Raw genomic sequence first — 26997 nt, forward strand, 5'->3', positions numbered from 1 at the left:
ACATGCCTGACAGTCCAGACCAATATTTACGACAAAATAAATCTCCAAAGTGTTGTCGTTGATAGAACACTGGAATCTAATCACATTGACTGTTAAGGTATTACATTCCAGATTCTCTTTGATTATATTGGGGAAAACATTCTATTTAACATATTTTGCACACAAAGGAGTTTATGGGCCCTCAACATAAAACATTTCCACCTGCCAAGTGCTGAGCGATAGTGGCTCCTAATTAACCCCAGGAGGTGTTTATGTACCAGGGACTCGGAGATAGAAAATTGGGAAATTATCCAAATGTATCTGGATAGCGCATTAAATATGATATTTAATCACAGATATGTTGTAAACTACTTTTAGAAAGACTGGCTCAAAAGAGTGCTCCTTTGACTACTTAAAATGTGGATGTTGAGGTTAAAAGTCAAGCCACTGCAGAGGCTCTCAACTAAGGCAAACATCTCAGGACAGATACATCTCCTGTGGTACACTGTTCCAAAGAAAGGGAGAAAGACATTCACAATTTATGCATTGTATTTATTAACACATACTGTATCAATGTGTCCATTTAAAAAGGACCAAGTATCAAATATGTTCTCTCCTGCATTCAACTGAACACAAATGGCACATTTCTATACATTCACTAAGGCTCCATTTTAGGAAACAAATTGGTTTCCACAAGGCAAACAATATCTAAAGGAATGGTAACAAGTATATTTCCAGCATATAAACAATTTATTTTTCTGTTTTTTTTTCTGTTTTTCCTCACAGTACAAAGTTGCAATGTTTTAGCATCTGGTTTGCAATTGCAATTTTGTTGTCCGGTATATTAATATAAATTGGAGTTCGGGCAAGAACCGTTCTAGTTGTATTATGGTATGGAATGTTGCTACCGCGTTAAACATACATTTTTGTGAGAAAATATGCAAAGCACAGGTTTACCATATCTGAGAAGCAGAACTGATTGAATAAGTGACTTCAATGAAAGTTGTTTTGCACATGTATGTAACTAACAAATTAGTGACAATAAGTCCAGATAAATAAATGCATACATGATAACCACACATTTCACTCTCTTTGCCAGCTTGTACCTGCCAAACAGGTTCCTTAATAAAGTTACAGGGCACCTTAAACTCTTTGCATTTTGCACACAATGCATGGAACCTTTCCACTCAAAGAACTTCAGTGATGCTACAGCTGAGCTGTCTCCCATCGAACACTGATCAGCTATTGCTTTTTATAGACAGCACAATTAGCAAGGCCTCTCTTACACCATCTCTGCAAAGGAGTGAGCAGGTTCTACCACCGACAAGTGCCTTTTTGCACTCCAAACTTACACAACCCTCAAGAAGGGAGCAAAGGAAGGCGCTATTTATCCCTCTTAATTCAGAAACCACAGCTCATTAAACTCTCAGTCTAGGCAGACATATGGCAGAATGTTCAGTTTGCTCTCATCCCCATGTGGTTCTAAGGATATGCACTCTGTCCAATCATACCAGTTGTCCTTGGTGTCATGGCACCCGTTCACCCCAGGCCAGTGCTCTTTGTGTATTCTGTCGAGGTCCTCGTTTATGACCTCTCGGCTCACCCCAGGTAAGTCCGTGTCAGGGATATTTGGTACCAGCACGTGTGTTTTTCTGGCCTCTTTCATGAAAAAGTGTGCCCCAGAGGTTTGAGCCCCAGATGAAGTGAGCACATTGCTTTGACGGTTAAGGTAAGACTGGATGATTTCATTCCTTGACAGCTCTTTCCAGTTGGTCTGTTGGAATGGACTGGGAGTAACAGGGGTATTCTGTGCATATTGATTCCGCTTGAGCAGTTCTGTCCGAGGTTCTGGTGTGACCGGCACCACTGTAGCCTCCCATTCTGGGTAAGACTCTTTGTGGGTCCAGGATTTTATCTGCCCTGTTACAGGGTCAAACGTAAGTCTACGGTCTTTTAATCTACATGGTTTTGTGCTCTCTTCCGTGGGCTGCCCACCCAAGTTCACTGTGTAGTCTCTGGACCTGTATTTGTTCCTCTTTCTCACTGTGCTAGTGGCAGCACCATTGCCCTCCGCCTTCACCTTGCTGCGTGACGTGGCTTTTGAGTTGTGCAGAGGTACTATGCTGGTACTGTGCTGAAGGCGTTGGTCCACGTCTGCCGGTCCGTCCTGATGAAGGGCGGACTCTGCAGGCGGAGGCCCAACAGTGAGGGAACCCTGGATACATGAGGTTAAAGGCTGTGGAGAAGGCAAAGAAGAGGGCTCCAGTCCAGAGCTGTCCATAACCCTGGGACTCTGAGCAGGGCTCAGTAGAGTTGTTGCTTTTGGTGCAGACAGTTTAACAACCACATCCTGTTTCGTACTTCTGGGACTATACGAGTTTCTGTGGGGGCTTTTGGGCTGATGTTGCCCCCTTCCTGAAGCAACCAGGTCCATTTTGGCTTGCTGTTGCAACACGGCCGTTTTGAGCAATGCGGAAGTGCTAGGAGGTTTGGCAAGTCCCGGTGAGCTAGGGTGAGGTTTGACAGCGTTGATGGGAATTTTGTTGAGTCTGTCGTCAAGATGATCAGCACCATCCTTGTCTGATTTTGGATGTGAATGAGCATCAAGTGTGTCCATAAAAGCCTTGGGACTGGCCCCAATTCCATTTATTGGCAGCCGTGAGTTTCGTGTTCTTTCATAGGCTGTTTTTTTAGAGATTTTCGCTGGTAGGTGCTGTCCATCCCTCTGCTCCCCTTTGCGTTTTCGGTTGCCTGACTTTTCTGCTTTGGGAGAATAACAGTTGTTGAAGTCATTTCTACTCTTGAGCTCCGAAACCATTTTATCCGAAGGCGGGATGGCAGCTGGAGGGGAGACAGCCGTCCGGCAGGGGTTGTTAGCACCATTGGCAGCGCCTGGCGGCCCTCTATGCCCCTTGGACTGTGCCTCACTCTGCCCAGGCTCAATCAGCTTCTGCCAGGTGCGCAGGAGCTTCTTTGCACGCTTGACAAGATCCTCATCCTTTGTCTTTTTCCTTACGTCGTTGATCAGCTTGCCAAGGCGGGTTTCCTTGAAGAAGAACAGGAAGGTTTATTTTTAGTTTTAGTACAACACCCTCTTGGCAACATATTTCCAAGAGCTGACATGCACATTTGTCCCCAGCATTACCTACCTCAAGTGCTTCTTTGGTGATGGGATATTTCTCCAAATAGGAAATGACATCCATTACAGCTACCATGTTGCAGATCTGCTGGAAAGTAAACAACAAATCATGTTAAAACTATGAAAGTAAGAGACAGGAAATGGTAAGAGAAACTCAATGCATAATGACAGATGAGTGTATACAACAATTCAATCAAATCCGATAGAGTCCAAGTTGTAGAATATGAACCTCAATTATGCCATTTCTGTGTTGCGGAGAAAATAAAGGCTCTATGAGCATGAATTCTTTTTACTCTGAACAAGAAATTCAAATTGGATTAAAAAAAACACACTGACAGTCATAGTCAGTGGCTTAAATGAATAGGCCTAACGGTTCAATGGATGTATAGTGGTTCATACCACTTACTGACCAATGGGTACCACCGGAATTAAAATAAATAAGGTGTTCGCCAACAAGTCATGTCTGCAGGCAGCGGGACGCACACCTTTAGCCAATTTATTTATATAATGAGCCTCTGGATAGCTTCTTGGTAGTTCCCCTTTCCTTGACAATTTGTTAAGCTTTAATGACATACCCTGGGCCAGGCGGATTACCAGGACGTGTACTCCGAGCAATGCGCTAACCAACTGGTATGTGTCTTCACTGATATTTTCAACCTCTCCCTGTCAGTCTGTAATACCAACATGTTTCAAGCAGACCACCATAGTGTTCTTGGGCACAGGGACTAAGGTAACCTGCCTAAATGACTACCGATCCGTAGCACTCACGTCTGTAGCCATGAAATGCTTTGAAAGGCTGGTCATGGCTTACATCACCATTATCCCAGAAACCCTAGACCCACTCTAATTTGCATACCACACCAACAGATCTACAGACAATGCAATCTCTATTGCACTCCACTCTGCCCTTTCCCACCTTGACAAAAGGAATACTTATGCGACAATGCTATTCGTTGACTACAGCTCAGCGTTCAACACCATAGTGCCCTCAAAACTCATCGCGAGGGTTGCAAAGGGTCGAAAACTTTCCGGTAAATTTCCAGAACTTTTCCATGGGAAATTAAGGCTGGGAATTTTGCTTAAATTCATCAGAAAAAGTTTGCTTATAACAGTGAACCTTTTTTGTGGGATACACATAAGTCAATTCTAGGTGTTGTGGCATATTTTGGTTAAACTATCCCCAATTCAATGGAATTGCAACCCTCTGCATGCACAGTGCATTCTTCCACCACAGGTAGAGCTGATTCAAGATCATGCACACTAATAAAATATGCTATTGAGACTACAATACTACACTGTCTGAGCCTAGGACTACATGTTTTCTGGTAAATTTAGATTACAATAATAGGTGGGGTGAACATATTATGACATGATTTTTTGTTAACTAGTAAATAGTAGCCTACAGCTAAATGTGTTTAAATAATTCCTAACTTGTTAACAATTTCTGCTAGTTAGTTTGCTACCTTGTGGGTTTTAGCTTGCTTGAGCCTGCTAACTGAGTGTTAATTCACCTGTTTCCATGCACGTTTCATTTGAAAACATTTATTACAAAGGAGATGTTTAATCTAACTGCTTAACTATTTATCTGTACATGGAATTGTATTTGTTTAGTTTTTTAAACTATTTTTTCTAAATCAACACAGGAAAATGCTACGGGCACTATCTGATGTGTGGAGACATTTCACTGCAGCTAATGTAGAAGGAAAAGCTGTGTACATTTGCAAATACTGTGCCAAATCATGTGTGAAGAATGCAACAAAGATGCAGAATCATCTGGCCAAGTGCATATAGTTCCCTCAGCCCTCACAACAAGCAACCTCTGACAAAAGTCCCTCTACTTCTATTCGAGGTGAAAATGATGAATCAGACACCTTATCGATAGCAACAGCTCATGGTCCTCCTGGAATCAGAAGTTTTTTTGATTCAATGGAGGAACAGTCAGAGAAATGCTGATGAATGTCCTGCTTTAGCTGGGTATGCAACTGGTTCACCTCTGATGCTCACAGGCAATGTGTATTGGAAGAGATTTCTGAATGTTCTTCACCCATACACCCCTCCAACCAGACATGCTTTATCTACTAATTTGCTGGATGCAGAGTTCAACAGAGTTCAAGTGAAGGTCAAGCAAATCATAGAGAAAGCAGACTATTGCAATCATCGCTAATGGGTGGTCGAATGTTCGTGGGCAGGGAATAATTAACTACATCATCTCCACCCCTCAATCAGTATTCTACAAGAGCACAGGCAAGGGACAGACACACCGGTCTCTACATTGCAGATGAGCTAAAGGCAGTCATCAATGACGACAGAAGGTATTTGCACTGGTGACAGAATGCTGCGAACATGAAAGCTGCTTGGTCTAAAGGGGAGGAGTCCTAACCTCACATCACACCCATTGGCTGTGCTGGTCATGCATTGAATCTGCTCCTCAAGGACATCATGGCACTGAAAACAATGGATACACTCTACAAGGGAGCCAAGGAAATGGTTAGGTATGTGAAGGGTCATCAAGTTAAAGCAGCAATCTACCTCACCAAGCAAAGTGAGCAGAATAAGAGCACCACATTGAAGCTGCCCAGCAACACCCGTTGGGGGTGGTGTCGTCATCATGTTTGATAATCTCCTGGAGGGGAAGGAGTCTCTCCAAGAAATGGCCATATCACAGTCTGCCGATATGGACATGCCCATCAAGAGGATCCTCCTGGATGATGTATTTTGGGAGAGAGTGGTAAGCAGCCTAAAACCTATATCAGTAGCCATTGCACAGATTGGGGGAGACAATGCCAACCTGTCTGATGTTCAGACTCTGCTTGTAGATGTAAGAGAAGAAATCCGTACTGCCCTGCCAACTTCACTGTTGCTCCAAGCAGAGGAAACTGCAGTTCTGAAATACATCAATAAGCGTGAAGACTTCTGCCTGAAGCCATACACACCGCAGCATACATGTTGGACCCCAAGTATGCTGGCAAAAAACATCCTGTCTGGTGCAGAGAACAACATCCTGTCTGGTGCAGAGGTCATCATTACTGTGTCTCGCCACCTTGGCCTGGATGAGGGAAAGGTTCTTGGCAGTCTGGCTAAGTACACTTTCAAGCAAGGGCTTTAGGACGGAGATGAGATATGTTGGCACGACTGCCAAATTGCATCAGCCACCTGGTGGAAGGGACTTTCTGGCTCTGAGGCTGTTTCCTCCTCTGTTGCCTCCATATCCCACCAACAACAGCCACCTCAGAGCGCAACTGGTCCTTGTTTGGGAACACACACACCAAAGCATGCAACAGGCTGACCAATACAAGGGTTGAAAAATTGGTGGCCAACCAGGCAAATTGGGGTCTTTTTGAGCCTGACAACGAGCCATCCGCAACAACGTTGGAAAGTGACAGTGAAGATGAGCCCTCAGTCTGATGTTCAAGAGGTGGACATTGAGGAGGTCCAGGGAGAAGACATAGAAGCCTGAGAGGAAGACAACCAAAGCTTTAGTTTCTAGACTATAATTTTACAGATAGATGCATGTTGAAAACATTTTTGGGAGATGCGATGGATCATTGGGGATCATTCAATAGTCCCTTTTGTTGTTCAGTGAAATCATCCCATGTGAAGAGTAAACTCAATTAAAAGTTAAATTCATAACTATTGTTTTTTTTTATTGGACGGGTTTAATCATTTGCAATTATGTCTACTTACAAGGTAAAAGGTTTATGTTTGTCTCCATATGATATGGTAAATATATCCAAGGCAAAAAACATCTACATTTAAATGCTATTAAAATTCATTTGCATATATTTCCATTAATTCCCATATATTCCCACAAAAGGTTTCCACCTCTGAATATTCCCCAAAATGTCCAACCCTGCTCATCACTAAGCTAAAGACCCTGGTACTAAACACCTCCCTCTGCTACTGAATCCCAGACTTCCTGACGGGCCACCCCAGGTGGTAAGGGTAGGTAACAACACATCCGCCACGCTGATCCTCAACACGGGGGCCTCTCAAGGGTGCGTGCTCAGTCCCCTCCTGTACTCCCTGTTCACTCATGACTACACGGCCAGGTAGGACTCAAACACCATCATTAAGTTTGTTGATGACAACCGTGGTAGGCCTGATCACCGACAATGATGAGACAGCCTATAGGGAGGAGGTCAGAGACCTGACCGTGTGGTGGAAGGACAACAACCTCTCCCTCAACATGATCAAGATGAAGGAGATTGTGGACTACAGGAAAAGGAGGACCGAGCACCACCCCATTCTCATCGACGGGGCTGTAGTGGAGCAGGTTGAGAGCTTCAAATTCCTTGGCAGCCAAATCACCAACAAACTAACATGGTCCAAACACATGTGAGAACATATGAAAGCTGGTAGTTCCTTTTAACAGGAGTCTTCAATATTCCCAGGTAAGAAGTTTTAGGTTGTAGTTATTATAGGACTATTTCCCTCTATACCATTTGTATTTCATTAACCTTTGACTATTGGATGTTCTTATAGGCACTTTAGTATTGCCAGTGTAACAGTATAGCTTCCGTCCCTCTCCTCGCTCCTCCCTGGGCTCGAACCAGGAACACAACAACAGCCACCCTCGAAGCAGCGTTACCCATGCAGAGCAAGGGGAATAACCACTCCAAGTCTCAGAGCGAGTGACGTTTGAAACGTTATTAGCGTGCACCCAGGAGTTGATAGGCTTGAAGTCATAAACAGCGCAATGCTTGGATGCACAACGAAGAGCTGCTGGCAAAACGCACTAAAATGCTATTTGTATGAATGCTTACGAGCCTGCTGCTGCCTACCACGGCTCAGTCAGATACTATATATATATATATATATTTTTTTTTTTACCTTTATTTAACTAGGCAAGTCAGTTAAGAAAAAATTCTTATTTTCAATGACGGCCTAGGAACAGTGGGTTAACTGCCTGTTCAGGGGCAGAATGACAGATTTGTACTTTGTCAGCTTGGGGATTTGAACTTGCAACCTTTCGGTTACTAGTCCAACACTCTAACCACTAGGCTACCCTGCCGCCCCATATGAAACGCAGGACACGCTAGATAAACTAGTAATATCAACAACCATGTGTAGTTAACTAGTGATTTTGATTGATTGTTTTGTATAAGATAAGTTTAATGCTAGCTAGCAACTTACCTTGGCTTACTGCATTCGCGTAACAGTCAGTCTCCTTGTGGAGTGCAACGCGAGGCAGGTGGTTATAGCGTTGGACTAGTTAACTGTAAGGTTGCAAGATTGGATCCCCCGAGCTGACAAGGTGAAAATGTGTCTTTCTACCACTGAACGAGGCAGTTAACCCACCGTTCCTAGGCCGTCATTGAAAATAAGAATGTGTTCTTAACTGCCTTGTCGAGTTAAATAAAGATTAAATAAAGGTGTAATTTAAAAAAATTGAAATAAAAAATTTAATCTGCCAAATCGGGGGTCCAAAAATACCGATTTCCAATTGTTATGAAAACTTGAAATCGGCCCTAATTAATCAGCCATTCCGATTAATCGGTCGACCTCTAACAGAGGGTTGTGCTTACGGCCCAGTAAATCACCCAGGCCAAGCTTCCTGCCATCCAGGACCTCTATACCAGGCGGTGTCAGAGAAAGGCCCTAAAAATTGTCAAAGACTTCAGCCACCCTAGTCATAGACTGTTCTCTCTGCTTACCGCACGGCAAACGGTACCGGAGCGCCATGTCTAGGTCCAAGAGGCTTCTAAACAGCTTCTACCCCCAACCCATGAGACTCCTGAACAGCTAATCAAATGGCTACCCCCCCTACGCTGCTGCTTCTCTGTTATTATCTATGCATAGCCACTTTAATAACTCTACATACATGTACATAATTAGCTCAATACCGGTGCCCCCGCACATTGACTCTGTACCAGTACCCCCTGTATATAACCCCGCTATTGTTATTTACTGCTGCTCTTTATTTGTTATTCTTATCTCTTACTTAAAATAAAATATATTTTTTAAAGTATTTTCTGAAAGCTGCATTGTTGGTTAAGGGCTTGTAAAGTAAGCATTTCACTAAGGTTCACTACACCTGTTGTGTTCGGCACATGTGACAAATAAAATTTGATTTATAAAAAATAAAAAAAGCTATGTATCAATTTAACCTTTTTTGCTGATATGAAAGATAATGTCCTTATGTTTCTAATACCATACCGCAAGTGATGCATGTTAATGTTCAGACCGAGTGTTGGGGCTCTTGACAAAACTCCCAGTACAGAAGACACATTAATCCAATGAATGGAACAGAGTCGTGATCAAGGGCTATGTATGCTGCAAAGACCTACAAACACCTTGACAAACAGACTTGGAGGAAAGCAAGCTTCCTTGTACTGTGTTGTCACTGCAAGAGTATAACAACACTTTTGTTTGCGTCAGCCATTTAATTCAATGTTTGTTAATCACATATCATGATAGTCTGTGAGCCTTTGTGACAGATGGCTTCATGTTAGCAACCAGTAGTCACATTGAATAACAAAAGAGCTGATTGGATTGGCAGTGTTAGCCAAAATGGCTGTGTGGTTTCTGCTACCTAACACGATGGATGAAAAGGAAAAGTTCTCTGATAACTTCAAAACTAGCTGGCGTTCAATCTTCTCAGTGGTACAATTGGGATAATGGCACAATTCAGAGTCCAACGCATTTCTCATCCCTGGATTAAGGTATGTCTTCTGAGCCGTATCTCGCGGCAGCGTTAATCTACACAGGAAGCCTGTCCGACCCAAGTAGTGCAGATACAGGCAAGCGGCTCGGATCTGCTGGCTACTCATTTCCAAAACACTGCTGACCTTGGTGGTGGGTTTAGAGTAGTAAGATCATCCTTTCAGTTAACCTGCTAGCTAGCTACAATGCTTGGGCCTAGCTAAAGTAACGGCAAAGTTTAACTCTGGTTTAGTTAGCTACAACAGTCGCTACGCAACAGTATAACTAGCTAATAAAAAAAATACATTAAAAAAAGTAGAACTAGCTAATTTGCTACGGTGAAGTTTAAAATATCAACTTTAGCTATCTAAATTAGGTACAGTAGTTAGCTAAATGACAGGCAGGTAGCTAGCCAACTAACTTATGATCACTAGAACTAAGATAGGTTGACCAAAGATGTTGAAATGCTTGGGCTCAGGCGAGACTCCAGTGTTAGCTAGCTAACTACTAGAGTTAATGAACTACTGTTAACTAGCTAAGTTCCTAGTATTGACTTTAACGAACAAGCTCATAGATGTAGTTAGTTTACTAGCAGGCTTCCAGCTAGATAACATTAGATAGCTACCTGCCGCGTCGTTAGTTACCACTGCACTGGTTTAGATAACGACGTTAGCTAAGACAAGTTAGTTAGCTAGCTAATGTTCGCTGTCGATGTTTGTCATAAGATTTCACAGTAGGGGATCATTGCAATAGTGTGGACAGAGAGAGACCCTTCAAGTACGTGGAAACATTACTAACTCACATTGTTTTGGCCATCGATGGCCTGCATCAGCCGGTCTCTCATCTGCTGCGGAGTTGCCGTGGCCGCTGTCATTGCATGGCAGTGGTGCGGATCAGTTGACGGGGGAGGAATCCTCCTTAGACACGAGTGGGTGACTTGCAGACACGAGTGGGTGACTTGCAGACACGAGTGGGTGACTTGCAGACACTCACAGGCCTTTCGGGAGATGTGCTAGTAAATAAAGACCCATATTTTATTGAGCTTTATTTAACCTTGAAGGTGTATTAATGTATTTCGCAATGAATACGTATCTCCAGATAGAGGTTCTTCCCGAATACTCGTGTCCGACTGCCTCTTTGGCAACAGCCAACGCTGTGGCCTTTCTCAACATCAGCTTCTCTGCAGCTCAAAACAACAGAGCTATTGAAAAACGCTCTCCTGGTGCATCGTGGGAAATGTAACACAAAAACGTCGTACGTTGTCGACTGTGAATGTATCTGATATTCTTTGTGTGAACCTGTAGTTAAATTACTGGGTTATCCTATTACAATATGGATGTGTAACCAAACACTGTATCTGAAACGTTAGATTTGTCTTAATTCAATACATTTAGCACGAACAATGAAGACCAACACGTACATTCTAATACATGTGAAAGCTGTACTGTGTAGCCTATATATGCTTATTAATTTAATTAATGAATCAAGACTTGATACACAACTGTTTTATGATTTTGTTTAACATGTTTATACAGATGAGTGAGTGTGTGTGAAACAATGCACAATGTGATTGAGTGCACGAACCAAATAAGGTTGAGAAGTACTAAATCAGATGACACACTACTCAAATCCTAAATTAGGAAAGGAAAAGATGAAAAGGGTATGGATGAAAACACCAAGTGCATTTTAGAGTAAAGTTTTATTATACAAAACTAGATCATAGACAAAAGTATGCAACAAAACAATGATAAAATTAAGTCTGAATGCTCTTAACATCAGAAGGCCTTACTTAGTAAGACAAACATCAAACATGTCAAATGGTTCTCATTCTGTTCACAAGTTTTAGAAGAAAATGAGGACTATAGATAACAGGTCAGCAATAGGGCTGGGAATTGCCAGGGACCTCATGATACGATATTATCACGATACTTAGATGCCGATACAATATGTATTGCGATTCGATGTTCCAAACATATTGCTAACCATATATCCGCTGCAGTGTGACGAGAGAACCATGAGAAGCAGTTTAGGTCAGTCATGGAAATAAATGGGCTGAAAAAACAATTGGCTCCCTATTTCTAAAAGCTATGAAGATAAAATACTGTAGTTTTGATGCAGGTACAACTAACTAGCGCAAAAATATTGCGATATTGCACATAATGGTCACAGGATCCGACATGAATCTCAACTCAAAAAAGTTATTTTTTGTGCAGGGGCCCCCAATCCAAAAACGAAGTTGATCACTATCCAAACAATCTGTAAATGTAATAGACATGGGCAATTAATACACAATACATTATAGTCAATATGGTATACCTTGTGAGGCACAGAAGCATATCCATATGACAATAGTAGTAGATTAGACTCTACAAGATGGCAGCTACTTACAGAATAGCTCCATAAGGCAATGAAAATCCGGAAGTAGCGTAGACTCTGGAGGAACTCTCTGATGTTGTCACCCTAAACAAATACACCATGGTGTCATTTCAGATTTATAGAGACCTTCATTGTGTGTTCATGTGTAACGGATGTGAAGCTGTTGTTGATGTGTGCAGAGGGTCCCTGGTTCGCGCCCGGGTATGGGCGAGGGGCCGGTCTGCACACATCAATAACAGTCACCCACAAAGCATCGTTACCCATCGCTCCACAAAAGCTGCGGCCGTTGCAGAGCAAGGGGACCACTACTTCAAGGTCTCAGAGCAAGTGACGTCACCGATTGAAATGCTATTTAGCCGGCACCACTGCTGATCCGGGTCCGGATCATCCGGGTGATCCGGGTCAAGGCACCAATGTAACAGTATAACTTTAGACCGTTCCCTCGCCCATACCCGGGCGCAAACCAGGGACCCTCTCACCACCATGCAATACAGCATACCAATAAGTGCTTCAGCCTGACCTAAAGCCTGTCTCCTGACCCCTCCTGTCTCAGCCTCCAGTATTTATGCTGCAGTAGTTTATGTGTCGGGGGGCTAGGGTCAGTGTGTTATATCTGGAGTACTTCTCCTGTCCTATTCGGTGTCCTATGTGAATCTAAGTGTGCGTTCTCTAATTCTCTCCTTCTCTCTCTCGGAGGACCTGAGCCCTAGGACCATGCCCCAGGATTACCTGACATGATGACTCCTTGCTGTCCCCAGTCCACCTGGCCGTGCTGCTGCTCCAGTTTCAACTGTTCTGCCTTCTTATTATTCGAACATGCTGATCATTTATGAACATTTGAACATCTTGGCCATGTTCTGTTTTAATCTCCACCCGGCACAGCCAGAAGAGGACTGGCCACCCCACATATGCTCTCTCTAATTCTCTCTTTTTTTCTCTCTCTCTCGGAGGACCTGAGCCCTAGGACCATGCCCCAGGACTACCTGACATGATGACTCCTTGCTGTCCCCAGTCCATCTGACTGTGCTGCTGCTCCAGTTTCAACTGTTCTGCCTTATTATTATACGACCATGCTGGTCATTTATGAACATTTTAACATCTTGGCCATGTTCTGTTATAATCTCCACCCGGCACAGCCAGAAGAGGACTGGCCACCCCACATAGCCTGGTTCCTCTCTAGGTTTCTTCCTAGGTTTTGGCCTTTCTAGGGAGTTTTTCCTAGCCACCGTGCTTCTACACCTGCATTGCTTGCTGTTTTGGGGTTTTAGGCTGGGTTTCTGTACAGCACTTTGAGATATCAGCTGATGTACGAAGGGCTATATAAATACATTTGATTTGATTTGATTTAAAGGCTCAGAGGACGGGGTAAAAACGATGCAGCAATAGCCTGCAGCCTATGTTCTTTAAAAATAGATGATCTATCTCAATGCATACATCTTGAGTATCCTTACTTTCATTTTCATGAATAGTCACTCTGTGAAGTTTCCTGAGGTGAGGTTTTTTAATGCATCACACACCTGTAGTTGGTCCACGAGGTTCATCTCCATATTGTCCTTGTGACTCCTTTTTCTTACTGTAATAGAGAACAGTGTTGATTGTCTTGTGTTGATGAGCTAGTAAAAATAATATGAAGTCCAGCATTATTGTCTGTTTAGTGTTACCAGGCACAACTAGCACAATGTCTTCAGCGCAAGACAAAAATTGTATCATACTCACAGTTTGAAGTTTAACACAGCACCAGTGTTCATGAGTAAGGTCCTAAAAAGGATGACATAGAAATAGTTGGAAATTATCACTTTTAATGCAGCACATGGGGCAAAAAGTATTTAGTCAGCCACCAATTGTGCAAGTTCTCCCACTTAAAAAGATGAGAGAGGACTGTAATTTTCATCATAGGTACACTTCAACTATGACAGACAAAATGAGAAAAAAAATCCAGAAAATCACATTGTAGGATTTTTTATGAATTTATTTGCAAATTATGGTGGAAAATAAGTATTTGGTCACCTACAAACAAGCAAGATTTCTGGCTCTCACAGACCTGTAACTTCATCTTTAAGAGGCTCCTCTGTCCTCCACTCGTTACCTGTATTAATGGCACCTGTTTGAACTTGTTATCACTATAAAAGACACCTGTCCACAACCTCAAACAGTCACACTCCAAACTCCACTATGGCCAAGACCAAAGAGCTGTCAAAGGACACCAGAAACAAAATTGTAGACCTGCACCAGGCTGGGAAGACTGAATCTGCAATAGGTAAGCAGCTTGGTTTGAAGAAATCAACTGTGGGAGCAATTATTAGGAAATGGAAGACATACAAGACCACTGATAATCTCCCTCGATCTGGGGCTAAAGATCTCACCCCGTGGTGTCAAAATGATCTCAAGAACGCTGAGCAAAAATCCCAGAACCACACGGGGAGACCTAGTGAATGACCTGCAGAGGGCTGGGACCAAAGTAACAAAGCCTACCATCAGCAAGGGTATTGAAGATGAAACGTGGCTGGGTCTTTCAGCATGACAATGATCCCAAACACACCGCCCGGGCAACGAAGGAGTGGCTTCGTAAGAAGCATTTCAAGGTCCTGGAGTGGCCTAGCCAGTCTCCAGATCTCAACCCCATAGAAAATCTTTGGAGGGAGTTGAAAGTCCGTATTGCCCAGCAACAGCCCCAAAACATCACTGTTCTAGAGGAGATCTGCATGGAGGAATGGGCCAAAATACCAGCAACAGTGTGTGAAAACCTTGTGAAGACTTACAGAAAACATTTGACCTCTGTCATTGCCAACAAAGAGTATATAACAAAGTATTGAGATAAACTTTTGTTATTGACCAAATATTTATTTTCCACCATAATTTGCAAATAAATTCATAAAAAATCCTACAATGTGATTTTCTGGATTTTTTCCCCCTCATTTTGTCTGTCATAGATGAAAATTACAGGCCTCTCTCATCTTTTTAAGTGGGAGAACTTTCACAATTGGTGGCTGACTAAACACTTTTTTGCCCCACTGTATGTGTAAACGAGGATAGCTGGTAGTTATGTCTAAACTGGGCTACTGTAATTTGCTAACGTTAGTGAGCTGGCAAAGAAGGTGCTAGCTAGGCTTGCTCAGCCACACATAGGCTTTGCTGCTAAGTTAGCAATGTTGGGAAAGCTACTCTGAAAATATAGCTTACGAAGCTACCAATTACTTAACACTGGAAGAAGTTAAGCTACACTAAAGCTACCCTTAAGAAAAATATAGTTTACTTAAATAAAGTTACTTAGGAAAAAAAATACTTTCACAAACTACTTGGTGAAAAAATATATCTAAATCTAAAATGTCAGACTGCAAATTGCAAGACAGATCACTCTGTAGTCAGATTTTAACAGGATGTGTGATTTTTGCCTATTAAACACAAAAAGTGTTTCAAGTGAGAATTAGGCAGGTCTGATGCAGGAAAATAAAGGAAATTCTTGCCTACCTCACCCATATTTTATTTTTGCAAAAAAAAGAGTGTAAAGTTCCAGTAGTTACACCACTACATGGCAAAAAAAAGTAATTACTGAAAACAGTACCGACATTTGAATTTACTACCACCAAGCTACTGCAAAAATATATTAGTCAGTTGTACAACTGAATGCATTCAACTGAAATGTGTCTTCCACATTTAACCCAACCCCTCTGAATCAGAGAGGTACGGGGGGCTGCCTTAAATCGACATCCACGTCTTCGGTGCCCGGGGAACAATGAGTTAACTGCCTCGCTCAGGGGCAGAACGACAGATTTTTACCTTGTCAGCTCGGGGATTCGATTGGTTACTGGCCCAACGCTCTAACTACTAGGCTGCCGCCCTTATTAAATACTATACTGAACAAAAATACAAATGTAACATGCAACAATTTCAAACATTTTACTGAGTTACAGTTCATATCGGAAATCAGTCAATTGAAATAAATTCATTAGGCCCTAATCTATGTATTTTACATGACTGGGAATACAGTTATGCATCTGTTGGTCACCGATACCTTAAAAAAAAGGTAGGCTCGTGGATCAGAAAACTAGTGAGTATCTAGTGTGACCACCATTTGCCACATGCAGCGTGACACATCTCCTTCGCATAGAGTTGATCAGGCTGTTGATTGTGGCCTGTGGAATGTTGTCCCACTCCTCTTCAATGGCTGTGTGAAGTTGCTGGATATTGGCAGGAACTGGAACACGCTGTCGTACACGTCGATCCAGAGCATCCCAAACATGCTCAATGGGTGACGTGTCTGGTGACTATGCAGACCATGGAAGGACTGGGACATTTTCAGCTTCCAGGACTTGTGTACAGGTTGAGTGGCATGACAATGAGCCTCAGGATCTCGTCACAGTATCTCTGTACATCCAAATTGCCATAGATAAAATGCTATTGTGTTCGTTGTCTGTCGCTTATGCCTGCCCATACCACAAACTCACCGCCACCATGGGGCACTCTGTTCACAACTTTGACATCAGGTAAACCGCTCGCCCACACGACGCCATACACATGGTCTGCAGTTGTGAGGCCGGTTGGACGTACTGCCAAATACTCTAAAACAACGTTTATGGTAGCAAGCTCCCTCAAAATTTGAGACATCAGTGGCATTGTGTTGTGTAACAAAACTGCACATTTTTAGAGTGGCCTTTTATTGTCCCCAGCACAAGGTGTGTAATGTGTAATGATCATGCAGTTTAATCAAATTCTTGATATGCCACACCTGTCAGGTTGATGGATAATCTTGGCAAAAGATAAATGCTCACCAACAGATGTCAAAAGATTTGTGCACAACATTTGAGAGAAATAATATTTTTGTGCTTATGGGCAGTTTCTGGGATTTTATTTCAGGTCATGAAACATGGGACCAACACTTTATAGATGTTGCGTTTTATACTTGTGTTCAGTATAGTTGAACTACATGTAGTTCACTACTCCCCGACATTGTAATTTAAATTAGCTAGCTTGCTAACAACAACAATCAAACTACACACTGGCTGGTTGAAACAAAAGGCCACGATTATCACATTCCTCGTTGTTAAAATAGAATTAATCTCTTTATTACGTAGTTGTTTTCTTTGGTTTCATAATAAAAAGTCCAGCATTACCCGAATATCAAGAGATCCCCGATCATTTTGTCCACATCACAGGCGCTATACTTCCGCGAAAATCGTAATAAATAGTCGAATGGCTGAAGTGTAATCCTAGTGCGAATTCAATACGCCGATTCGGTTGCAAAACGTGGGGAGGGACCTAGCTGAATTAGTCCAATAGAAACTCTAGTTTTAGTTGTAAATTGTTCCGTTTTGCAACTTGTTGGACTAATGATTACACCCATGGAATATGTTCAGTAGAGAGAACGTTTTGAAAGGGGAAGTCACATGGAAATATAATCAACCCACGTAGGGGATAATACATGGAAACAATTAGCTTTGGACATAGGCCCATATACTCCTATTTTATATTCAGCACTATTTTGACATCATTTTGACTCCTAGTTTAATCAATTATAAAATTCCGTTTTTCTAGCCACTAGGGAAGCCCGTGCGCCAATGTGTAGGCCTACACTAGCTATCGCACCGTTTTTTCTCACAATAAACTCATTCCGCAGCATATTCACGGAACCACATAATCTGCAGAGCTATATGTTCTTTCTAAAACTACATCTCATAGGTTTGGCTTGGTCAAATGTACTACAACGCGAACACACGATTTCAGCCACCCCATAGGTTTATGGAGGCACATGATGAATAAAATGAGGCTTCAGACCCTTCATTTATCATCATTAGGCCAGTTTGTTAAACAAATACAATCCTAAAGGACCGAGGTTACATGAATATAATACATCATAAACATATTCTACCTGATTTATTGCAAATGTCTTTATTGTAGGCTACCATAAGCAGGTGCCAGGTGGAATTGACTATCTCAATACAAATATTATTATTAATCTGTAATAGTTTTTATTAGCCTATCAATATACGATTCTGCACTGATTTTTCACGTCAGGTTCCAAAGCCAACGTTACCCACGATTTAGGCCTATAGAAAAACGTGTTATCGTAAAATAAACCGTAAACCTGTATAGTGACATGCGCATCGTGTCATCTCTTTCTTTCTCCCTCTCTCTCTTTCTTTCTCTCTCTCTCTCTCTCTCTCTATGTTATTTGCAGAGCACTATGGCAAATCGTCAATATATTTCTTAGGCCAGCTATCGTTCAAAGATTAGATTAAATCATGTATATAGCTGCATATCTGATCAAAATTGGGGACCCAAAAATAAAAGCCTATCTGTCATTTTTCAACCGTAGCGACGAATTACATGGGGAGCTGACAAATAAGACCAGCTGGAATAGAAAAAACGCTCGGCCGAGAACAAATTATAAAGCTGTGCAGATGAGGTATATTAATAGGAGAGCTTGAGTGTCACAGTCTTTTTACTCGTGAAGACGTGGAGCTTCGTGGCGAGTCGCCGGACAACTGACATTCTAGTTACGCAGTGATCATAAAATACACGCCGTAGTGTTATAGATCTTAAATCATGGACGTGTTGGAAGTCCTCAATTTGGGCGATGTTGCCCAAAATTTCTCAAAAATGGGAATGTTTCCAGTTTTTGATCTTGCTTATTACATCGTGTCCATACTCTACCTCAAGTATGAACCAGGTTAGTGGTATTTTTTTCCCTATACATTCATGTTAAAAAATGAAATCATTAGTTGTAATGGATTTATAATTGTGAGTCTGAGTAGTCTGTAATTAGGTAGGCTATTGAATATAATACAGGTCAACGTTGAATAGGTTATGACCTAGGCTATATGGGTTGTCAACCCCCCAAAATTATAACACCAATAGATACATGTACCAATACAAACATTAATTTGTCAATTTATACATAGGCCTACTATGGAAATCGTAATGAACTTTTGATAACTTGAAAGGAATTTGAATTTGTCCTATGAATAACATTTGCAGCAGCAGCTTGGCCTACTTTGAGAGAGGAATTAAGAAACCCTTACAGGAGTTAGATTAATCCAGTTTTCTTTAATACCTCACATTTCCCAACATTTAACCCTTTAAACAGAAAGGGTCTCCTGTATGAAATCTGAAGAGACCCGTTGCATACCAAAGCTTTGGCCCCCGTGCAATAAATAGAATGTCCTTAAATAGATGTCTCTGGGCTGGCTACACACTACAGAAAGTCTCCTCTACTTCGGAGTACGATTGTTCACAGCCCGTTTGTAATGGTGTTTGTAAGACCTCATTGACATTGTTTTAATCAAAAGTGAAGTTTACAATACTCCAGAATATATGCAGCCAAGCCTCTTAGAGACCAAAAATATGTCCAAAAGCATGTATGTTGGCCTCGAAATGAGCATGTCTAATACAATCCCAGCACTGTTCTACCCTTCTGGATATCCCGTATTCACACAATTGTAAAGGTACACTGAATGAAGAAATTGCATTTGTTCATTGTGGAATAAGTTTTAAATTACTTCAATATTTTATTATTTACTCACTGACACATTTTCGTGTTACAAGTAAATGATAGTGGTCTATAAAACCTGGTATCAAAATACTCTCATTCCCTACCTTGCCTTTTTGGCCAAATCTTTGTCAAATCTTAGTAAAGACAGGTGGAACGTTTTTTTTCTCTCCAGTAATGGTTCAAAGAAGCCTCGTGAGCTCCTAGACCTATGTAAACCAATCTCCGAGTCACATGTTATCAGTGGTTCCCTGGTTCCTAATGAATGAGTTTGGAGGCTGGGGTGTTGAGGGTAAAGGTTTATGTAAGGCCTGTCAGTTGCGTTGTGAGGCAGGAAAGCAATAGAGCAGCGTGTATTTTTAGGGTGCATTTCTTTGGATCAGTTTTCTGTCAAACAGCAGGCAAATCACTCCTACACCCAGAATCACACCTGTTATTTTAGATCTTGACCGTTCTGGTGCCCAATAGGGGGACACACGTTACTCCACAATCTTACAACGGTCCAAAGATGTTTAAAACACCTTATTATAGTAGATGTGGCTTTTTAAAATGACTTTGGTTGTAGTGAAAGACTTGATTTCTATTTCCTCGTCCCAGTAACACAAATGAGTAGAGTTAATTAATAATTGAGTAATGGATGAGTAAAAGGATTCAGAGACTTTCTCGTGTGGTGTGTACTGTAACGTTGCCCTTGAGTAACTCACTCAATGGTGGGTGTGACATGAGTGGATCATTACTATAATACTATACTGCTGGCATACATTTGATGTGGGGATGAGAGCTAAGGAAGAACCAACCAAAACATAATGGCACACACACACACACACGGTAATACTTTATAATAACTTGGATGAATAAGCATTATTAAACAATTGATAAACTATTAATAAATGTGTAGTTCATGATTTACTAATCTCCAAGTTTGTGTGCGTCTGTAAATTGTTGTTCGTATGTGTATGTTTGTATCTGGTGTGGGGATTTTATTTGTGAAAAAAATTGAACATTTTAAATTATTAATATATATATATATTTTTTACTAACGTCCAGAAACATTTCTAAGCATTATAAGCATTACAAATCACGAGTATTTATTTATGAAGCATTTTTAATTGGTTATTTATGAATGTTACTATAACGTGTTACCAGTCTGACTTCACGTGGAGAATATATTTAAATCCTGATTCTTCTGCAGGGTCAGTAGAGGTGGCTCGCAAGAGCCCCGTGGCCTCTTGGCTCTGTGCTATGCTCTACTGCTTTGGGAGCTACATCTTAGCAGACGTTCTGCTCGGCGGTTGCCCCCTGGACTATTTCCAATACAACAGCCACATCCTCCTAGCCTCCGCTATTTGGTAAGATCCTTTAAATGGTTAATGTGCTTATCTACATACATTATTATTATTTATTTTTTTAGAAAGTGCAAAACCTGTGTCTGTATATGCCTAGAATTGTTGAAATAGGCCAAATTGAATTTGGTGTAACATTGATAGTAATTATTTCAAAATGATTTAGAAATGTTGTTGTCAAGTAAAAAATTTGTTTTTTAAACTGCCACAACATTATTAAAATGTACTCTTTTGTTTCTCTCTCGTTCACTAAAATGTAACAACAGGTACCTCGTCTTTTTCTGCCCTCTTAACCTGTTCTACAAATGTGTGGCTTTCCTGCCTGTAAAGCTGGTGCTGGTAGCCTTAAAGGAGGTTGTCCGCACTCGTAAAATCGCAGCTGGTGTGCACCATGCCCATCATGCTTACCATAACGGCTTCCTCATCATGGTCATCATCGGCTACGTCAAAGGTTGGGGTCTCCCTGCACTCCCACCCCCCCCCCTAGATACTGTTGCAACCTGTAGGACTTTCCTTGTGTGTGTCCATTTTGTAAAGAAGGGAGATACAGACCTTTGTCCTAATTATTTCTACTTTCTATTTATATCCTCCCAGGGTCAGGAGTGGCTCTCATTTCCAATTTTGAGCAACTGCTGCGAGGTGTGTGGAGGCCCGAGACCAATGAAATCCTCAACATGTCATTGTGAGTTGATTTTCCTCACGACTCTGTGGTTGATGTCAGCCGTCGACATTTGTTTGCTGCCTCCTTCAAGCAGGAGAAGATTTTCAGAAAATGTCTGGCTGTTAGAAACCTAAGCTGTTTCAGGACGGCCTACGGGGTTCCCAGCTCTAGTTTTTGACAGCAAGACAATGTTCTCCTATTACAGCAAATAATCCAATATTGATATTTACACCCACAACTTCTGAAGGTATCAGGTAGTTGCACAACTGTATTTGAAGGCAATCGAATGCATTTACTGATTCTCCAGGTATCTATAAGAGATCGTACATGTGTGAATGGGGCTGAACTATCCATTTTAAAGCTGACAAATGTATAACAATGGATATTTTCTATCAAGAGAAATGTTGTGACTTTGTCTGATGTTCATAACATTTTCCCTCTCCAGCCCTACTAAAGCCAGTCTGTATGGAGCCATTTTGTTTACACTTCAGGAGACACACTTGCTTCCTGTGTCCAAGACCACCCTCATCTGTCTTTTCACTGCATTCATGGCTACTACAAAGGTAGGTCCTGGAGTCCATACTAGAGAGTGTGCATCATACGTTTATACAGGGTTTGGGGCAAATATGCTTTAACTCAAGAAATTGTGCAAATTAATTAACACAAATCCTTTTGTAAAATAATTGTCAATATGCAGTTCATATTCTGAACAGATTTTTAAATGGAATTGATCTCGACCCTACTGCTGTACTACATACCTCTCCCTTCCTATTATTTGCTATTAGTATCAGCAATTAAACAAACTTGATAGGGATCCTACTCTATAGCGATTTTGTTGTCTCAACTAGATAATTGCACAAACTAAGTAAATATTTTCACACTTATGATTTCTATTTCACTCAGGTGATTTTGACCGCCCGCCACTCTCACGGCTCTCCCTTCATCCTCATCGAGTCTTGGGTGTGCCACTTGCTCTTTGGCTCCCCTCTTGGAGGTGGTGAGGAGGAGCACCATGCTGCCCCTGCCCCTGTCGCCCCTGTCTCACCAGTCAAAACCAAGGAAGAGGTTGGCGAAGGCACCCGCAAGAGGAAGTCCAAGAAAGCAGAGTAGCACGCAAACTACTACACCAGTGAAGGGGAAAAAAGGTCCCCACCCCATCCACAAAACGCATCTGATCTCCCCTCATGGTCCAGCCTTCTGTTTAGACATGATGGAGTCTCCCATTCCTTGCTGGGGAAAGGTGCAGTTTGATGTTTACCAAATGAGTCCCTTTCTATTGAAGGAAATGGTGCTTTCTATGTCATATCACACTGTATGGGGATTCTGTAAATAGCTCACCAAAGTCTCAGACTTAAATCATCATCCTAGCCAGTACATATCTACTTATTTATTTATGTATTCATTGTGAAAACTGTGAAAACATCTCTCCTACTGTGTGCAACAGCATGTGGTGAACAGTGTTACTGCAAGTTACCTGATTGTTTTAGGATGGCCTTTGTTTCCAGTGCTTCTGCTGTTAGCTATACATGTTTTTGGTTTAAACCCAGTCAGACCTATTTCGGTAATGTACAGAAATTGGATCAAAAGCACAATCTGACCCTTGATCAGACAATCAGACCACAGAATCAATCAGACAATAATATAATGTGAATAATACATGGCTGCTTTTTACAAAGAAAACTAGTGAAAGTAATGTCCTTTTATTAATAAAGGCAGGTCAGAATTCTTATGTGGTGAGAGTTTTTGATTCAGTTGTTTACTATGATATTGGGATATGTTGTTTAATGGTTACCGTAAACAAAATAATATATGCGGCTGCTGGGCATTCATGCAGAAATGTGCAATATAAAATTACAATTAATTTTGTTTACAAAAGAGAGGGTCACAATACCAGGACAGAGCTAAATAGTATGAGGGGAAGCTGCCACTGTACCCACATACAACACATGAAATGACTCCCTGAAAAATAAATACATTTTTTAACAAGTAACCTTTTAAAAGACACAAAAGACGCAGGTATTTAAGGAGAAAGTTAAATGTCTTGATATACTTAAGTTGAAGTTACTCAAAAGTGCAGTGTCATTACAAAAGCATCTTCAGGGGTTGTTGTACTGAACTCAAAATGGTGTTGTAACCTGAAGCTACCTCTGTGTCTGTTTGCCCTAGTCCCACTTCCTGTCCTTTGTAGTACAGCTAATGAACCATCATTGATTAACTTTACAGAAGGTCACAACCCCTGACCTCTGACCTTACAGTCCTCTCAGACAGTGGAGGCTGCTAAGTGGAGGACGGCTCATAATAATGTCTGGAATGGAGTCAATGGAATCGTATCAAACATGTGGTTTCCATTTGGTTTATACCGTTCATTTGACTCCATTCCAGCCATTACTATGAGCCATCCTCCCATCAGCAGCCTCCACTATCTCAGCAGTAGAAGAGGTCACTGACCAAACACAAGCATTCCCTTTATTTTCCCTCCTCATAGCAATGTTAGCTTTTTTTGTATGTACCTCAATCACTCCTCAAATATAGAAAACAATGCTGTTTTTCAACTGAAACCAAAAGACATCACTAAGAGCGCTACACTGAGTATACAAAACATTAGGAACACCTGCTTTTTCCATGATATTGACTGAACAGGGGATTCCAGGTGAAAGCTATGATCACGTATTGATGTCACTTGTTAAATCCACTTCAATCAGTATAGATGAAGGGGAGGAGACAGGTTAAAGAAATATTTTTAAGCCATGAGACAATTGAGACATGGATTGTGTGCCATTCAGAGGGTTAATGGGCAAGACAAAATATTAAAGTGCCTTTGAACAGGGTATGGTAGTAGGCTCACAGGTTTGTGTCCAGAACTGCAACGTTGCTGGGTTTTTCACACTAAACAGTTTCCTGTGTGTATCAAGGATGGTACACCACCCGAAGGACATCCAGCCAACTTGACACAACAGTGGGAAGCATTGGAGTCAACATGGGCCAGCATCCCTGCGGAATGCATTTGACACCTTGTAGAGTTCATGCCCCGACAAATTTAGGCTGTTCCGAGGGAAACTCAATATTAGGAAGGTGTTCCTGATGTTTGGTATAATCAGTGTATTGAGGACATGTTGAAATATTCAGTGTAGTCTCAGTTTCTTCAACCTAGCTAAGACTTTAAACCCACAGCAACGTTTTTCCAGAGTTTAATTTCAACCATCAAAGGTGACTTGCAAGGGAACAAGTAATGCGTCACCTTGTTTCCTGCCAACCTTCAAGTGCATGTCCAAAAAAACAAGGAAACGTCAACATCTTGGGAAAGAGATGCCTACAAGCCTCACCAACATCAAGCCTTCCCTTTTCATTTATCCTCTGACAGATAGCTGTTTGTAGAGAGAGTTGAATAGACAGTCAAATGTAGTGTCATTTTGTTTCCTTTCTGACATCACCATTGAAGTCAGGGATTCTTGATTTGTTTTTCCAGCGAGGGACCAGGAGGAGGCTTCTCTGATGCTGAGGGTTAAGGGGGAGAGCTAGGATAAATGTACTGGAAGTCATGAAATCCAGTCAAGGTGCATGCACCACAAAACCTCAGGGGTGCCTGCACTGCAATGTAACCAACATCTGCTAGTTCCACTACTGGCAAACAAGACATACAACACACAAATCCACCAACGCAAATGAGTTCAGCTTTCCATTCAGACACTGGTAAATTAGGGTTCAAGCAAATGAGTACCTTTTTCCTTTAACAAAAGGTGTGATGTACACAGTTGTTATAACTCTCCTGTGAAGATCTGAAGGATCCGGTAACAGTGGGTTCGCTCTACAGCGTGCTCTCTCTCGTAGAGGGGGAGAGCGGGAAGTCGGCTGTTTTATGATGGTCATAAAATACGCTGCCCATATGCTCTGTCGTGTTCGAGATTGGAATGTAAACTGTGCAACACAGAGAGACCCTTGGTCATCAAAAGTTTGAATAATTAAACAATATTTATATTTTTGAGAATGTGGGAGTGGTCCGTGGACACTTAAGGGACAGTCATGAAGAAGTTGTTTCATTTGGTGACCTCATGAAAGACAGGAGATCCACATTACTGTACCTCTGTGTACACTTTTCAATGATCAGATGTACATCTAGATGTTGGATAAAATGAATGAGTAAATATGAAACGATTTGTGAAAAGATGTAATGTGATGCTCGCCTTCTAAATGAGAGTGTGGATTTTCATATAAAGTTTAACTAGTCAGTGGCCACACCTCCGCGAGCCAGACAGTACATCAGGCGTCATGGAACCACCCTTTTCTACTCCAGAGTATAAAATCACCCGTGACAAAATGTAAATTTCATGCCAAAGAGACCCACGGTAATCCAGATATCTCGAATGGTTAAGAAGACTAGAAAACATGCAGTTGACGCTACATGTGAAATGGTTAAGAACTACAACTCTATAGGCCGCAGAGACCATAAAGAGTGTAGCGTTGGCTTCACGGCTGAAATGGTTCAACTCTGAGACTATCGATTACTACAAAATGAGAGCAAATCCTAGACGTAGAATTACTAGTCTGCAGCTGGAAATTACGTAAGGCTAGTACGAGAATACCGACAATCGCGGAAACATCTATTCTATGGAACGACCATCTTTATGCCTGATGTATCCATTACAACAGACACTATCCAGAGCCGCCGAGAAAGTGACAACTATGAAAGACTTTGTGACTTCTCGGGAAGTTAACCAGAGACTCTCTGATGAACTGACTGCCAGCAGACGGGTCGGCGATTCCAACAGAGAAGACAACAAAGGCATACGGGTGCAAATATTGTTACGCTCTGGCCATAGAGAGGCTTTTATTCTCTATTTGGGTTAGGCCAGGGTGTGACTAGGGTGGGCATTCTAGTTTCTTTATTTCTATGTTTTCTATTTCTTTGTTTTTTGCCAGAGTGTGGTTCCCAATCAGAGGCAGCTGTTTATCGTTGTCTCTGATTGGGGATCACATATAAGTTGTCATTCTCCTTTTGGTGTTTGTGGGATCTTGTTTTTTCTTAGCTCTGTGAAGCCTGCTGAACATGACATTCATTATTCTTTTTGTTGTTTTTGTTTGGTGTTCTGAGTAATTAAAGAATCATGAACACTTACCACGCTGCACATTGGTCTCCTTCCGACGACAAACGTTACAAATATATACATTGCAATTATTTTCGAATGAGCGGCCGTTCATGTGCAAAGGATTAGCATTACACTGAATATAATTATCAACTGTGTGTAGTGAATCCATTTAGTCTTTTCCGCTTTTTATCTGTCCCCACCCCTTTCCATTGTCTACCAAGCCGTCATACCGATTTATCCCACTAGGGACTTATCAATGCACTGTGTTAGTAACCAATAACTATATT

At 41.6% G+C, this 26997-nt stretch overlaps 2 protein-coding genes and 1 long non-coding RNA gene across 4 annotated transcripts; 1 reads left to right on the forward strand and 2 right to left on the reverse strand.

Annotated features, from left to right (window-relative positions):
• Window positions 1–510: 510 nt before the first annotated feature.
• Window positions 511–11035, reverse strand: LOC109902385 (mediator of RNA polymerase II transcription subunit 26). 2 transcript variants are annotated; one of them, XM_020498694.2, is made up of 3 exons: window positions 10563–11035; window positions 3129–3206; window positions 511–3025 (listed from the first exon to the last, which is right to left on the reverse strand). In XM_020498694.2, exons 1-3 carry the CDS (start codon window positions 10632–10634, stop codon window positions 1406–1408), a joined length of 1770 nt encoding a protein of 589 aa, XP_020354283.1. In that variant the 5' UTR covers window positions 10635–11035; the 3' UTR covers window positions 511–1405. The 2 variants fall into 2 exon arrangements, with proteins under 2 accessions (XP_020354283.1, XP_031642109.1); XM_031786249.1 differs by having other exon boundaries at window positions 517–3025; window positions 3129–3203; window positions 10563–11018.
• Window positions 11036–13388: 2353 nt separating this feature from the next.
• Window positions 13389–17378, reverse strand: LOC116353078 (uncharacterized). Its single transcript, XR_004202402.1, has 3 exons — window positions 17248–17378; window positions 13853–13894; window positions 13389–13709 (listed from the first exon to the last, which is right to left on the reverse strand). It is a non-coding gene; the product is annotated as an uncharacterized LOC116353078 (long non-coding RNA).
• Window positions 17379–18234: 856 nt separating this feature from the next.
• Window positions 18235–23355, forward strand: LOC109902384 (trimeric intracellular cation channel type A). The gene is made up of 6 exons (XM_020498690.2): window positions 18235–18803; window positions 20815–20971; window positions 21232–21416; window positions 21560–21647; window positions 22072–22189; window positions 22530–23355. The coding sequence occupies exons 1-6, from the start codon at window positions 18680–18682 to the stop codon at window positions 22734–22736; spliced, it is 879 nt and encodes a 292-aa protein (XP_020354279.1). The 5' UTR covers window positions 18235–18679; the 3' UTR covers window positions 22737–23355.
• The last annotated feature ends 3642 nt before the right edge of the window (window positions 23356–26997 follow it).

This window comes from Oncorhynchus kisutch, linkage group LG13 (assembly GCF_002021735.2).
Source record: "Oncorhynchus kisutch isolate 150728-3 linkage group LG13, Okis_V2, whole genome shotgun sequence".
NCBI lineage: Eukaryota > Metazoa > Chordata > Actinopteri > Salmoniformes > Salmonidae > Oncorhynchus > Oncorhynchus kisutch.

What these genes read in the sequence shown, in the direction of transcription:
- LOC109902384 (XM_020498690.2), top strand. Translation starts at nt 18,680, where the DNA reads ATGGACGTGTTGGAAGTCCTCAATTTGGGCGATGTTGCCCAAAATTTC. An exon ending in CTCCTAGCCTCCGCTATTTG is followed by an intron (nt 20,972 to 21,231) that starts GTAAGATCCTTT and finishes ATGTAACAACAG; the next exon opens with GTACCTCGTCTTTTTCTGCC. An exon ending in GAAATCCTCAACATGTCATT is followed by an intron (nt 21,648 to 22,071) that starts GTGAGTTGATTT and finishes TTCCCTCTCCAG; the next exon opens with CCCTACTAAAGCCAGTCTGT.
- LOC109902385 (XM_020498694.2), bottom strand. Translation starts at nt 10,634, where the DNA reads ATGACAGCGGCCACGGCAACTCCGCAGCAGATGAGAGACCGGCTGATG. An exon ending in CCATCGATGGCCAAAACAAT is followed by an intron (nt 3,207 to 10,562) that starts GTGAGTTAGTAA and finishes TTTACTTTCCAG; the next exon opens with CAGATCTGCAACATGGTAGC. An exon ending in TCACCAAAGAAGCACTTGAG is followed by an intron (nt 3,026 to 3,128) that starts GTAGGTAATGCT and finishes TTCTTCTTCAAG; the next exon opens with GAAACCCGCCTTGGCAAGCT.